This window comes from Euprymna scolopes, chromosome 21 (assembly GCF_053919585.1).
Source record: "Euprymna scolopes isolate OS-2025 chromosome 21, ASM5391958v1, whole genome shotgun sequence".
NCBI classification, from domain to species: Eukaryota; Metazoa; Mollusca; class Cephalopoda; order Sepiida; family Sepiolidae; genus Euprymna; species Euprymna scolopes.
This window is the reverse complement of record NC_136502.1, coordinates 36,816,649-36,833,025: the sequence shown is the minus strand read 5'-3', so window position 1 is coordinate 36,833,025 and position 16,377 is coordinate 36,816,649. Positions and strand designations below refer to the sequence as shown.

General features: G+C 35.5%; 1 protein-coding gene across 1 annotated transcript; it reads left to right on the top strand.

Moving 5' to 3' along the window:
- Positions 1-942: 942 nt before the first annotated feature.
- LOC145242114 (uncharacterized) lies at positions 943-13,779 on the top strand. The gene is made up of 2 exons (XM_080105029.1): positions 943-1,188; positions 12,439-13,779. Exon 2 carries the CDS (start codon positions 12,461-12,463, stop codon positions 13,454-13,456), a length of 996 nt encoding a protein of 331 aa, XP_079961155.1. The 5' UTR covers positions 943-1,188; positions 12,439-12,460; the 3' UTR covers positions 13,457-13,779.
- Positions 13,780-16,377: the final 2,598 nt, after the last annotated feature.

The window sequence follows — 16,377 nt, the reverse complement described above, 5'->3', positions numbered from 1 at the left end:
CGAGCAAAAGGTTCGATTTTTAGGAAGGAAATCTAATATTAATGATGGGGGGGGGCGCTTTAAACTAAGTTATCTCCTCGTGGCGTGTTCTAAAAATCCAAACAAAAATTTAAAAAGTTCAAAGATGTCTACCCTAAACGTGTTGTTATAAAAACGTGTTTTTCCGCTGTAAAAAAAAAACATTAAAAAAACGGGTTTGTATTACTGTACACATAGATTCGAAAAAGTTGTCAAAAAATGAATATATAACAAATAAATGTTATCAAATGCAAGATAAGTTACTTTTCTATCCAACTGGATATATTTTTCGTGTTTATATTCAATATAACATGTTTATTCAGCTCGAAAAACATGCAGTGTTCACCGATTCAAAATGGCGCCCAACTTTCTCTTTAACACGGTAAGTTTGGGAAAAGGTGTTATAAATAATAAACTAGACAAAATACTATTAAAAAAACACCGAATATATGTCAACCTATGTCACGGTAACATATATTGAGAGAGTTTCTAACAGTATTTTGTCTAGTTTTATATTTATAGCACCTTTTCCCAAACTTACCGTGTTAAAGAGAGAGTCGGGTGCCATCTTGAATTTTCCAATACATCGGTAAACACAGTATGTTTTTCGAGCTGAATAAACATGTTAAATTAAATAAAAACACCGAAAACACATCCAGTTAGGTAGAAAAGTAACTTATCTTGCCTTTGATAACATTTATTTGTTATATATTTGTTTTTTGACAACTTTTTCGAATCTATGTGTACAGTAATACAAACCCAACCTTTTTTTTTTTTTTTCGATATTTCCATTTTTTTAATGTCTTGAATAAACTGCACAAGTACGAAAAAATTTAACAAAACTTTATTTAAGTAATAAAATTATTCACATCGAAATGTCGAAAATGGTACTTTTTACAGAAGGAACATTTTACAAGATTCACCGGTTTCTTTGTTGTTTACTTAGAAAACTAAATACCTTTCCATTGCTATTTGATAACAATTGCCTTTCTTTATTTGAATTCATTTTTGGGGGCAAAAGCCCCTAATACGCTTTCTAAAATCTCCGGTGGTATATATTTACACTTTGTATAAGTGTTTCTTGGATTTTTTTTTGTTTGTTTTTTTAAACTCGAAGAAAAACAACAACAAAAAAAGTGTTCCGCTGTGTTCGTGTCTTGTTTAAAAAGCGTGAGTTTTATAAACTTTTTTAAAAACTTTTTAAAAGTATAAAAATTATTATTTTTTTAATAAACTAGAAAAATAGATATAAATAATATGAGCTATAGTTTTCTATTCTGTTGATTTGTCTGATAAAATGTCTTACTTTCTTAAAAGTACTTGGGTTTTTTTAAGCCCGCCATATATCTGATACTTTTTAAGTTTTAGTAAAAAAAAAAAAAAAAAATGACGGCGTCATATTTATACTACGGATGCCCGAAAGGAAAATAATTAACATTTTTTTGTGTGTGTATTTTTTGCAGTTGTTGTTAACAATCGCTTTTTCTTTTTGTTTTAATTGTACTTTTAAAAATACTTTTCAAGTATATTTGGCGTTTTTATAATTTCTTTAACTGTATGTTAAATAAACAAGTGCTGAAATTAAGCTTCCTTACATTAACGAATGTCAAGTTTAAATGTATTGGAAGGAAGTTTACCTAAAAAGTAAACTTATTAGGAAAACTTTCTTTCGAAAAGTAAGTTTCCTGTGTGTGGGGGGGGTGCTTTTACAGATCATGGCGGGCAATATTGGCTTAACAAAATCCAGGAATGAGTTACGACCATAATGAAAAGTCGCCCACACAAAATGAAACCATGGTTCTTGAAGCAGAACAAGGAAACAATAAGCCATCTACAGTAATCTTTACGATTACTGTTTCCACTTCATTTCCGGTTGCCAATTCGTTTTTTAATTGATTTTTATGGTATCTTTTGTTAGGTGAAAGTACAGAATTTGGTAAAGAAAGCTCTCTCCTTCCCCATGTTTAGACGTGCTTTTCTAAATAATAACGTTATTATTCAGAAAAAAAAAATTAACATAAATAAAGGCAACCGAAATTGTAATACAAGCAGTAAAGATAACCTCACTTAATAATTTTATTGTTGCAATATATTTTTCTCTCTCTTGTTGTTTTGGGATAAACCAGAAAAAATACCCGACTCACTGCATGACTCATATGATGAGCCATCTCTGTTTAGTCTTGAAAAACAATGGCTACTCTCTGTAAGGGTGGCTGCATGTATAATTATGAAACAAGAGTTGTGCTATTCCAAGCACACTACACCTGAACTGGCATTGCTTGCCGTATATTTCGGCATATAAGACGACCCTTAAAGTTAAAAAAAAATCATCTTTTAAAACCAATATTTCATAGATACCGGGTGTTGAAATCTCTAGCCTAGGCCAAACAAACATGATTTCGTGATTTAGCAGTCGTTTTATACAACCGATATATGATAAAAAAAAACTATTTCTTTTTATTTTATATAAAACGCATTATTAGACCCAAAGAGTAAAATGAAACTAGAAAAAAATTTCATTTTTATTTATTTTTTTTTTTTTATTAGGCTAACTGTACGACATTCGAGGCCGACAGATTGCTTTTAAAATGTGGTCTTTCTTTTTTAATGCCAAATTAGGCCTTTTTTACGCTCTTTCAGGGAACCATGTTTTTGGCCGCAGTATTTTTTGTTTAATTAATTTATTTAAAAAGTAGTAAAATTCAATGAATAGAATGAATAAACAAACCATATTAACTCCTTCCAACAGACCTGTTTGCAAATATAGCTGCTGCTCCCACAGCATGAACCCTTACTCAGGCCTTCCTCCAGTAACAAACAATGAAATAGCAATGCCCTGTAATCACTTTGAGAGTATAATTTTTCAGTTGATAAACTAACCTGTTAACATTAACCACCAACACGGGGGTGCAGAAATACCTGGATTAGGACCCAGGTGCGGGGAAAACCCTCTTGGTGCTGATGGACCCGTAGATCTTCCCAGGTCATCCGTCTAGGAGAAGGAAAACTCTGAAGCTAAACCTAAGGGGAGGAAAGGCCTCTCCAGTCTTGGATGACAACCTTCCTAGAGCTGGTGACTCAAACAAATTACCGGTCTGCAAACCTAAACTGCTTAAGGAGTAGATAGGTACTGTCTATCGCTCGGCTTCCATACTCCTTCTTTGCTTATTAGCTAGGCGTAGAGGTCGAATCGCAGGGAGTTGACAGAGCTTCAGTGGTCGATCTTGTTTCCTGACTAGGGAAATGAACGCCGTTTTCCCCACTCCCGACACATCCCATCCCCTTAACTGGGCACTTAGAAGTGTTTGAATGCCATAATGCCAGTACAAGTAGATTGGGTTGACCATCATCTGATGGGTTGAGGGTACCGGATAGACAGTTCCTGGCTGCTGTTCCCGACTAGTAGTACAAGTCCCTAACTCTTTGGTAGCGCTTAGAGCGGCTGCTCCATCAACAGTTGTATAATATCGGGTTGTTTGTAGTGCCATGTCGCACATGGAAAGGGACCCTGCACTCATCCCCGATGGGCTATCCCGAGGCCACAATCCTAGTAGATAGCAGGACAACTGATGGTCTGCTTATGTTGCATGTCTGGTATTCTGCATAACCACTTGTTCAGCATCCCTTACCTAAACTGAAACTCTAAAAAAAAAAAAAAAATGACAGTACAATAAAAAAATTACGCTAAAACCAGGCCCAAACAAAATCAACCTGCCTTCTCTCTTGAGGCTTGCATTTACGAACATCCGTGGGCTTAGAACTAATTTAAATGATGTCGAACCATTTCTCCTAACAAACACCCCGGATATCTTAGCACTAAGCGAGATTAACCTACACTCCTCCATCCCTTCTAACTACTTTAACATGCCTGGCTATCTCCCACTCTGCCGTAAGGACTCTGACAGACATATGCATGGACTTGGCGTCTACATTCATAACACCCTCCCCTTGACTAGAGAAACAAACCTAGAATCGGACGATCAAGTCTTTATCATATGTGCTTTAGACTAAACATACAACATAACATTAGCTACGTTTATTTTCTCTACCGCTCTCCCTCGACCCAGGACTGCACCGTAATTAACAAAGTCTCTGACAGCATAGACATAGCACTCTCCCTCGACACTAGCGCATACATTCATGTATTTGGTGACTTTAATATCCACCACAAAAACTGGTTTGGATTCTCTACTCACACAGATGCAGCGGGCAGCACAACACATAGCTTCGCTATATCTCACTCCCTATCACAAATGGTTACATTTCCAACCCGTTTCCCTGATCAGCAAGAACAACACGCATCACTTCTAGATTTGTTTCTGACCACAGTTCCCAAGGATTGTATAACAAATGCTGACAGCCCACTCGGGAATGCTGATCATGCAGTGATAATGGTCGAAATCGCCCTAAACTCTAGAGCCAAAACTGAAGAGCCAGTGCTCAAAACAACAAGATATTATACAAAGGCTGACTGGGAAGCCATCAGAGATATCAAAGATGCCCCATGGGGAAATATTTTTCTCTTCCTGCTGAACAGTGCGCAAATGAGACCACTGAATGGTTCAAAACGGCAATTGAAGCACATGTTCCCATGCTAAAATTTATAAAAAGCCCCACTCTCCCAAATGGTTTACTTCTACTTGCGCAACTGCCATTGCTCAAAGGCAGCATGCATCCCACAGTTTTAACCGCCATAAATCCAGTTCAAACAGACAGAAATATATAGAAGCTAGAAGTAACGTTAAAAAAGAAATAGCGACAGTTAAGAGAGAATTTACGGAAACCACTAAAACCGCATAGAAACACAAAAATTAGGAACACGTGACTTCTGGAAAATCTACAACAGTGTAGTAAATAATGGGCAGTCAACAATTCCCCCACTAACCAACAATCACGAAGTTGTTTGCTCAGCAACCGACAAGGCTAATATGCTTGCCTGTTGGTTTGCCTCAAACTCTACACTGGACCCTTCCAACCACCCCTTGCCTGACTTTCCTTTGCGGACAGACGCCACGCTAGATGATCTAAAAATTACCCCTGCTCAGGTGCATGCTATCATAAAAAAACCTTGACACTTCGAAAGCATGTGGACCCGATCTCATCCCAGCTGTGCTATTAAAAAAGTGCTCAGCCGAAGTAGCTCCAGTTCTCTCCAAACTCTACAATAAATGCTTTAATGAATCTTGCTTTCCGGACTGTTGGAAAACTGCTTCTGTGGTACCAGTATTCAAGAATTCTGGTGAAAGAACTGGCCCATCTAATTATCGCCCCATTAGCCTCCTCCCACTTTTCGCCAAAATATTTGAGACCTTAATTAACCATGCTCTAGTCCATCACTTTACAGATGCTAAACTTCTGACTGACAAACAATATGGATTTAGACAAGCCTGTTCCATAGCAGACATCCTCACTGTAATCTCTGAACGTATATACCATTCACTGGACAAAGCAGGGGAGGGCAGAGTGGTAGCTCTAGATATATCTAAGGCTTTTGACAGGGTATGCCATGAAGGTCTCCTCAAGAAAATTAGATCATATGGTATTACTGGTAGAATACTTAACATAATTAAATCCTTCTTAGATAAGAGAAAAATCCAGGTTGTCCTCGACAGTCGTACATATTTTTGACTCGTCAGTAGAGTGAAAAGCATATCTTATTTTTCTTTTATTAATATTATTGGAATTTTTTTTCCTTTTTTTTCCCTTGTACACATTTTTGTGAATTATTCCATGGATTTCTGCCTTTGGATTATTTTGGACCATCTTCCAATTACGGGATTTCTTTGGATTTTACTTGTGCAAATGGAAATTCAATTAACTTTCTTGGAGTTATATATTTGGATTTTACCGTCACTGGATTATTTATCTTCCACCAGACTATCCATTCACATGTAATCACCTTTTTCTTCATCATATTCCCTCTGCTTCACTTTTTTGTTATCAAGTAAGATCTTTGACTTACTTGTTGTTTCATCAAATACTTTTGCATGCAAAATCCGATCCCGCATTTTGCTAATTCCTACCCTCTGATGAGAAGGAAAGTATTTTTTCGAAACTCCGCGGATTAAGAATTATCCACTTATCTAGTGTTTCCTTTTCAGATTAAATATGTTTTTAGCTCATTTCAAAGTGTTTTTAACATGTTTTATTAACTGTTTGCTCGTATTATAAGCTCTATTTCCTATTTGGTTTTATCAAGCTTTTACATCTGGCTGACATAACTTTATAAATATTAATTCTTTAATATTTATAATATACTTTAATTTTACCATTTTTGTTGCTTCGGTTATCTTCCCATGGCCTTGTCAGATCGCTAATATATATATATATATATATATATATATATATATATTAGCGGCCTAATAATAGTGATATTTATGACTAGAAATAAGATAGGTTTAGGATTTTCAAAATTCATACTAGAACTGTCTGCAAGGACGTGTGGCTCAGAGGTAAGAGTAGTTGGAAAAATCAAGTGAAAGGTTGAAGGTTCAATTCTCAGTGTGGTCGACCAAAAAAATACAATTGCGAATTACTTAGGACCTCTATCCAGTTATGGCTGATGGAACAAGAGCATGCTTCCTTCATGTAATAAATAAAGGGTTTTTTTTTTCCAAATTCCTGAGTTCGATAGAAACATCCCCAAATTTGACAAGATACACCTGAAGAAGATCGGAGGTTACATCGATCAAAACATTATGAAAATGACAATCAAGATGAGAGCAATAGTCCAAAGAATCCAAATAATTCCTTTACTATATCGTTATTTTCATGGTAGACACTCAGAATTTCCATGAATAGTTTCTTTTCACAAACTCCTGATCTGTGAAATACATTGACTGAACTGCTTCCCTGTAGACTGCAACATGGACATCTTTAAGTCCAATGATAACAAATACTTGTAGACCTATTTTCTTAGGTGATAAAATATTGTCCATTCCGTCCATCTTTTTCAATTTTTCTCATAGTCTTGTTTGTCATTCAGTCAACAATATCATTAACGGTCATTCTTGCATGGCTCTTGAGCTGAGTTTTACACCAATTTTCTGCCCCTTTAAAAAAAAAAAAGATTAAAATCAAAATATAATTGGCAGTACACATGAAAAAACTTGAAATGTCTTAAAATATCTCAAAGGCATGCATAAAAAGAGATTGATAATCTAAGAATCTTTTAAAATCTTTTTAAATCTGACTAAAAATAAGAAAATTATGATTATTTTTGTGCCTTGCACATTTGGATATTTTTTCCTTAAGACCATGTGTGGTTTGACACATTTTTTACACTACTTTTTCAGTGAAAATACTTTGTTAAAACAAGATTAAGCAATGGTTTCCAAATGATCTGCAGTAAATGAACATAAATATGTAGCAATACCATAAAAAATCCAGTTCCGGTCTACATTTGGGCCTATAAAAAAAAGTTTTGTCAAGAAAAATCTTTAAAAAAACTTTCATGTATGTACCTGTTACCGTACGAAGATACCATATTCCAAAAATAACATAAATCAGTCAAGTAGTTTTTTTTTTATAATTTATTTAAGAAAATCAAATTTTACGACACATTTTATCGAAGGATTACTGTGTGCCATTTTAATTTCAAATGATAGGCTGCTAGTGGCACTTGTTGGGAATGTAGAATCAACAAGGGCAGACAATCGACTTTTATCCTTGAGAAAAATCCTTTAAAATGACGAGTTTTATAAGTTTTCAGGGGCACTGAAAACAAAAATACCGTTTAAAATTAAAAACTAAAAATTAAAATGAGTAGTTTCCCAGATATGAAGAAATGTTTTGAAACTAACATTTAAACACTATTTTCATTTTCAGCGCCCTAAAAGTGGTAATTTTAAAGGATTTTTCTTGAGAGGGGAAAGCCGATTGTCTGCCCTTGTTGTACCTATATTCTTGACAGGTGTTGCCAGCAGTCCATCATTTGAAATTAAGATAGTGCATTGTAATCCTTTGATAAAATTTATATATCTCTATAAAAGTGAAAATGTCTGTCTGTGTGTGTACATTTCCCTACCAAGTAACTCTGTCAATTTTCAGTCTAGAGACATGAGATTTGAAATTAGAGGTATTGAGATTTGGGAAAATCTTTCTAATTGGTTTTCGACCAGAATTTGGTTGTCAAGGGGTCAAAGTTCAATGATTTGACCTTTGAAAATCTTACCTAACTCCTCTACCAATTTTGGGTCTAAACACTTGAAATTTTAGATGTTGGTTACTTGGACATGGATCAAACTTTTTAATTTGATTTGAGCCCAAAACAATAAATGTTAAGGAGTCAAAATTGAGGTCACAGTAAAAAAACAAAAAATTTGACCTCTGCAATCTCTACCAAATAACTCAGCTAATTTTTGGTCTAAACATTTGAAATTTTACATAAAGGGTGTTCAGACATGCAGCAAGATTTCTAATCAGTTTTGGGACAAAAATTTGACTGCCAAGAGGTCAAAGTTGAAAGAGTTGACCTTTGCAGACTCTACCAAACTCCTCCACCAATTTTAGGTCTAAACATTTGAAATTTTAGATGTAGATTACTTGGACATGAGTCAAACTTTTTAATATATATAATATATATATATATATATATATATATATATATATGCACATAAAGTTATGAACAGCATATAGGACCCGAGCAAAGACGAGCTGAACTGCTAGTGTTTCATAAAATTTGATTTTCTTAGATTAAAAAAAAACTACTTGATCGATTTACGTAAAGTTTTATGGTTTGATCCCAACTCAATACATGTGAACAGACGCAAAATTCTTTGGATTATGTACTCTCAACACTTCTTCCCCCTTAATATACTCCCGATCAACCTGACAAGCAGCAAAATTCCACCTCTAACTGTAGCGATTTCTAGATGCTGGTAAATTTTCTACTCTAATAGTTTCTTCTCTCTGGCTGCTAGACTTTGGAATTCTCTCCCTGTTTCCTGCTTTCTTGGCTGTACTGGCATCCAGAAGTTTAAATGTAATCTAAACATATCTTGCTACTCAACTCCCCCATAATCCCCTGTTAGACATGATCCAGGTTAATAGTCGCTTACGACCATATGGCAATATCCCTTCTTTGGGGTGAAACAAAGTTTAAAGAAAAAAAAAAATTTATATGGACTACTGTTCTCATCTTGAGTGTTACTCCATACTGATTTCCAAGTTCGACAAGATACACCTGAAAGAAGGTTGGAGGTTAAATCGACCGAAACGTTGTGAAAATAACACTCAAGATGAGAACAGCAGTTTGAAGAATCCAAATTATCAAGCCATCAATTCAGATATTCATAAATTCAGATACATCTCTGTATCTTTTGCTAGCAGTTTTGGATGAGTTTTAGAAACATAACTTTCAAACTATCCTATCTCTGACCAGGTCTTTATTTATCCCTCTTTCTCTCGAATCTATCCTTATCACTTCCTCCCATGTTTTCCCCAACTTTCACTGCCAACTGATTTTGTTATCTCTGTTTGTTCTACATCTATTAACCCAAGACCGTTCATACATTCTTACGATGTGACCAAACCAACAAAGTCTACTCTCCTTTTTGGCACCCATTTCCGTGTACTCACCAGATTTAATCTTCCTCCAACGCCTGAAAATCTAAGGCTGTCTTTAAAACTGTTGTCAGCAAAATCTTTGAGATTTTCCTCAGATCAGCCGTGATCTCCCATCTCCTGGCCACGGCATTTACCTAGTACCCTTATCTGCCTTGACACAGTTTAAAACCAACTTAATGACCAAGTAGATGATGTCCTTTTCTTCTCCTTAAAACTTCTTTCTCACAGAATGAATGTTGCGAGTCTGTTCTATCGTTTTTTTTTTTTTTCATGGAAAATGCTCGACTGAGCTTCAATCTATAATCCACCTCTGTTTACAATAAACTCTCCTAGTTACAACCACTGTCAACAATTTCCCCCACTCTCAAGCTGATAATATCTTCCCAAAATTGAGGCATAATAACTAGGGCTGTGACAACAGAATGTTCTTTCCCTTCTTTTTGACTCTCAAGTATATATCCGACACATTAAGACAGTCAATCAACCGAGAATCACATCAGTCTATATAAAAACATAAGATATTAATGGATATATACTTCAGAGTCAAAACAATGAAAAGAATATGCTGTTGTCACAGCCCTATTGATAACCAATGTTTTTAAAATGATGAGTGATCTCGGTAACGACAAGTGCAAGTTCTGCCACGCAGAAATAGTGTGAGCCATCTGATTTTCAATTTCGAGGTTCTGCTAGGGAAGGCTTCTATACGATGCAACACAACAAAGTGTGTAAATAAAGAGCCAAGTACATCCAACAATGAAGTACTGTTGCCACATCTGGGCAGGAGCTGCTAGAAGCACCTTATCCTGCCTTGACAGAGTTTAAAATAAACTTTATAGCCTAGTGAGGGGATGCCCTTTTCTCTTTCCTGCAACCACTTTCCCACAGAAGAGACGTTGCAAGCCTGTCTCTGCTTTATCGTTATTTTCATGGCAAGTGCTCGTCTGAGCTCCAATCTATGGTCCCCCCCCTTGCCCGACTTTCACAAAAAATACTTGTCTAGCTGAAACCACTGTCAATAATTTCTCCCACACTTTATCTGTGCCTAAACCTAAATGTAGATTCCATGAACAAAGCTTCTTTCTTAAAACTGCATGCCTGTGAAACTCTGTTCCGTTTCCCTGCTTTCCAACTGACTACGATTTGGTCGCCTTCAAGTCAGATGTGAACAAGTTCTTGATGAGCTGTGCCCCTTAAGTTAATTCAATGTACCAAATTTCCACTACTAACGATTACTATATTTTCCCATTTACTACTCTACACTCATTAATCCTAATCTTCAAGTGGCCTCCTGGTCTTGATAAATGGTGACTCCTTTGTAAAAAAAAAAAAAAAAAAAATCTCCATTTAACTATCTGTAAAAAGTTGAATATCAAACATAGCAGTAAATCCTGAAAAGATATACCAAAAAGAACAGTTACAAATAAGTCATACACTATAAGTATGCAATTCCAACAGCTACGTACCTAGAAAACGGAGCGATTAAGGCTAACATAATGATATAGGATAAGGAGAAAGAAGCAACCTTAGTAGAAGTTAGTGTTGATGCTGAGTTAAACAGAGATGAGAGGGAAAAGAAAACGAAATACCAACGTGAAAAATAACTGGAATCTTAGGAAGATCTCCATCATTCCTGTAATTATAGAAACAACTGGAGTAATGAAAAAGAATTTCAAAAACCAAGTGCAAAAGAAATTTCACTTAAAGGGACGTTTAGAATCTTAAAAAGATCTCTTTGTTGGAATGTATGAGAGAGCGAGTGAATGTCTGGTATCCGGTAGGATGTTCCATCCCGAGCTAGAATAAAATGATAATGATTAGAAATTTTTTTAAAAATACATTACTATTTAATGTATGTATGTATGTGTATATATATATATATATATATATATATATGTATATAACTTGTATGGTGAGGAGGGTGGCTAGTCTCTCTGAAGGATTAAAAACAAGACCTTCCAAAGGGCGAATGAACCCTTTTTCGAGGTCAACGGCCAACTAGCACTGTTTGTGTGTGTGTTGGGGTGGAGAGGACTCCCGTAAGCCGTGGTGAAGGCAACCTTTCTAGGAGAAGCAAATCTCTGATTTAAAAAACCATAAAGAGGCAGACCAGTACCCGCATTAAGCTGGTCTGCAGTTTAACTTGTTGCTGGCTACCTTGCTCTTGCTTGTTGCTGGATCTCAACATTTTGAACCGAGAGAGAGACTTAGCTGTCGTACAAAGCTAAGACTCTGTAACATCATCTTTGTATAGATACTCCCTCAGGCATTTGTCTATTAAAATGGTCCTGTGGCAATGGAAGTCATTTTTGAGCTCATTGACTTTAAGTGTCTGAGGGAGTGGCACTCGTCTGACAAGACGTTGCAATCATCATATATATAAAATTATAAAATATGTTAAATACATATTTTCAGTAAAATAAAATATGCATCAAGTGCGCTTGAAAGTCAAATCACAATGTAATATTAGGAAAATAAATATTTTACAGACTTTTTTTCTCCAACTTTACAACATGACAAGGAAGAAGAGAAGGAAAAAAAGAAAGAAAACATACTGAGGATGGAGTATAGCTGCGAAATATATATATGTTATAAATTTCAAACAAGTAAAATATTTATTTTCCTACTATTACGTTGTGATTTGGCTTTCAAGCGCACTTGATGCATATTTTATTTTATTCAAATTAAATCAACGTTTCTATATGGAATTCACATCCTTGATGGTATTTTCATTATTTACTACAATAATATTTGTAATTTTGTTTATTGTTCTTTTTTTTATGCATTTTATGGCAATGTTTTTTAAATGTATTTTATTCTGTATTAACGTTTATTTTTTTCTTTTTCACCAAGGTTCTTCATCCAGAACTTGAAAATGTCTGCCACATCATTAGTGGGTTACGACCTGCAGTTCACAACGACGACTGAGCTTCCTCCAATGGAGAAACCTCTCTCTCCTGTCAACGAGCTAGAAATGTCTGCCGTGTCAACCGCAAGTGATCTTGTTTCTGGAACCGAGATTGATACCATCTCTGTAGCGGCAGCAGCAGCAGCAACGACAACAACAACGGCAACAACAACCACCACCAGCTGTGACATTTGTGGACAAGGATTTTCGCGAGCTGATAACTTAGAAAGGCACAAGGCCAGTCACCTCCAGGGCGCCAAACTCTTTACCTGCGATATCTGCTGGAAGTCTTTCTCTCGGCGATCTTACTTAAAATTGCACCAACGCATTCACAGCGGAGAGCGGCCATTTGGATGTGAGGTGTGCGGGTATGCCTTCAGTCGTCACGACCATCTTGTCATTCATTTACGAACGCACCAAGGCTTGAAACTTTTTACCTGCGACCTCTGCGGAAAGGCATTTAGTCGCCGATATTACCTGAAGGTACACCGGAGGATCCATACAGGTGAGCGTCCGTTCAAGTGTAACCTGTGTGGCTACGCTTTCAGCCGTAGCGATCATTTACTGAAGCACAAGCGTCCAAATAAGGGCCTGCGGAAACTCAGTTGTGTCCCCCAGCCACACCTCACTGCCGAAGAGGTCGAAGCTGCGACCACGGTTAATACCACACCTTTGTCAGAGCATGATAACTTGGGCATCAGTATTGGGGTTGTTGCCAATGCCGACGACATTAGCAACGGTCATACAGAGATGACCGTCAATGAGATCACGGTGAATGAGTTGAGTGTTGATCAGGTCAACTTTTTGCAAAGCGCTGGGGTTGAGGTAACGTTGCAACCTCAAATGACCTTAGATGGTCACCACACTGCTGTCACCGTCCATCCAGATGTTGACCTGAGTAGCCCTGCAAATATTCTGCAGTTTACAAATGTTTCTCATCAGATTGATGTGCATACGACATAAGGCTACATTGTATGTGGATACGAGCACAAAGATGATTTCAAATTTGGACTTTTATTTACTTGTTTCCTTTCGGATCATTCGGACTACTGTTCTCATTTGGAGTGTTATTCTCGCAACGTTTCAGGTGATGTAACCTCCGACTTTCTTAAGGTGTCTCTTGTCGCACTCTGTAATTCTTCTGTTGAACCCAGGAATCTGTAAGTCGTAACTGACGCTCTTCTGGAGGTTGGAATACAGGCAATACTAAGAATGCAATTGTGGGTTACTTTAGATTTTATCCGATGGTCATGGCTGATGGAATGAGAACATGCTACCCCTCCCCATGGATTAATCAAAAGGTTCCATTTGGAATTCGGCAGATTTGCCGTTTAGCTGTACAAATAGCCTCGAAGCCTATTATCACAAAAAGGGACATGTTGGGTCGGCACCAGTATATAGCGATTAATATGAACAAACGTTTGTTAATATTTATGTGATTATTGAAAATGTAATCCTATGATTAAAATTTAATTTAAATTAATCACATTGTTTAAGAAATAAAAAAAAGAAATAATGCAAGATGAAGTTTTAAATTTCATCTTTCATTATTTCTTTTTTTTTTTTTGTTAACCAACATATTATTTGTATTGTTCAATGTTTTAAATTTTAAAATCAATATATATATATATACTGGTGTCGACCGAATGTGTCCCTTTTTGTGATAATAGGCTTCGAGGTTATTTGTACAACTAAATGGCAAATCTGCCTAGAATTCTATGAAGATTCTGGAATCCGACAGAAAGAGCCACAAGTTATGCCCGAAGATCAGAGATTACATCGACCCAAAATGTTTTGAAAATTACATTCAAGATAAGAACAGTAGTTAAAAGAATGCAGATAGTACAACATCAGTCTTCATGTCAAAAATTCAAAACTTACGGTTTCCATTTACACAATATTTTGACTGTAGTACTCTCTGGTCTTCAAGTGCCTTTTGTGATGGTCGGTAACCTTCTTAGAACTTTGAGCTGAACCCTGGAGTAATGGATGTCATCCTATGTTCTATGTCTAAAGGTCATGGGTTCAATCTTTGGTTAAGGCATAAGTAGTAATTAGCTGACACAAGATGTCTAGGACGTGGAATGTTGAATGCGAACAATATAACCCAGTGGATTAAATAGTTGGTTCTTTTAAAAAATTCCTTGAAGGATACAGATTGAAAAATGTGCTGCATGATTGATAAGTCCTGTACTGTCTGCCAATCTTCAGCTCTTGTCACATCTCTACAGTGTTCTTGTTTGACTACTTCCACAGAATGTGCTCCAATGAACTTACTACACTTTTATCCTCTCAGTGTAAATACCTCCGACCATCAGGAACTAGCAATAAAATTCACGCCACCTCCTTTCACTAGGTACCTAGACCAGGAGATTTTCTTCTTTAATAACCTCTTTCTTCAAACCACTTGCCATAGGAATTCTTTCCCTGCTCCCTTATTTCCCAGCAATACGGACATGCAAAAAATTTAAATGCAATGTGAACATCTTGCTGTCTCATTCCCCACTTAGGTTTTCACTTTTATAAATCTGGCTCCTATCACACATCTATCTTGCATTTTCAGTGGTAATATGCCTTGTTTGGAATGAACAAAAAGTAAAATAATTTGAAATAAAGAGAAGGTAATTGTTTACGTAAGATGAATTACTTCCCTTGAACTGTTGTCCAGGAAGTAAAGACTCTTTGAAGCAGGCATGTTTAGGTAGGTCAAACAGATGAACTTGTTTCAAGTAAAAAATAGTTTCACAGAAAGAATGCTGGAGAGTATATATATATATATATATATATATATTGGTGATGAGATGATTCCAATATTTTTACCGATTCTGTGCTAAATTTCCGATTCTTTATAAATCTCTAATTATTTAACTATAAGATTTTTATTTTCCCCAATCTTCATAAAAAAACACACAAGTTAAATATGCAAATATTTTCCTAAACATCAAAATACACTTGTGGAGAGTTATCTATCGATTTTAACTTTACTGATATTATAAAATCAATAAATGTTTATTATTTTATCATTACCAGCAATGGAAGATTTTTCTTGAAACAAAATCAAATAAAAAAGAAAAATTAAAAGAATCGTTTTGGCATCGGAAAATAGACATCAATTTTTCTGATTCTGATACCCACAAATCTTCCGATTTTTTTCCGATTTCGATTAATCATCTGAACACTAATATATATATATATATATATATATATATATATATATATATATATATACACACACACACACACACTGTCATTACAACGATATTAATAACATTCTTAATCATCTTTAATGTTTTTAAAATGTGACAGTTTTGGTTACAGATACACAAGCTCCATTATAATAACATAGAAAATGTTTCAGATAATTCTCATAAATAATGAGCTGTATTTTAATAATTCACCAATTTTTTTTTTTTTTTTTTTTTTTTTTTTTTAATGAAACACTCTATAAAAAAAAAATCGAGTAAAGTATTCAACTATTGGCAAGCACAATCCAATGGCTCCCCATTTCATTAGCTACTACACCAAAGTGTAGGGAAGGGCGCCACTCCTTTTTCAGGATTACTCCGTTTTCCCTCGATTCTTCATTTTATATTTTTGAGTGTTTAACGAGAGAGCGTCAAGTACTATTTTGGTATAACTCAATTGAGGATTGAACTCTGATCTCCCAGCTCATAAGTAAACACTGTAATCATTATGCCAAATGGAGTTTTATTTTAAAATCGGAACCTTTTTTGTGTTTCTTCGTTATAATAGTGAAATTTGTAAAACTTGAATTTCAAGTAAAATTAATGGTATCTACTTAATTGCCATGTTGCAGTAATGAACATATCCAAAAATTATGAAAAACGATAGGTAGACAATTATTAATGAAAATAGTTTTTAAA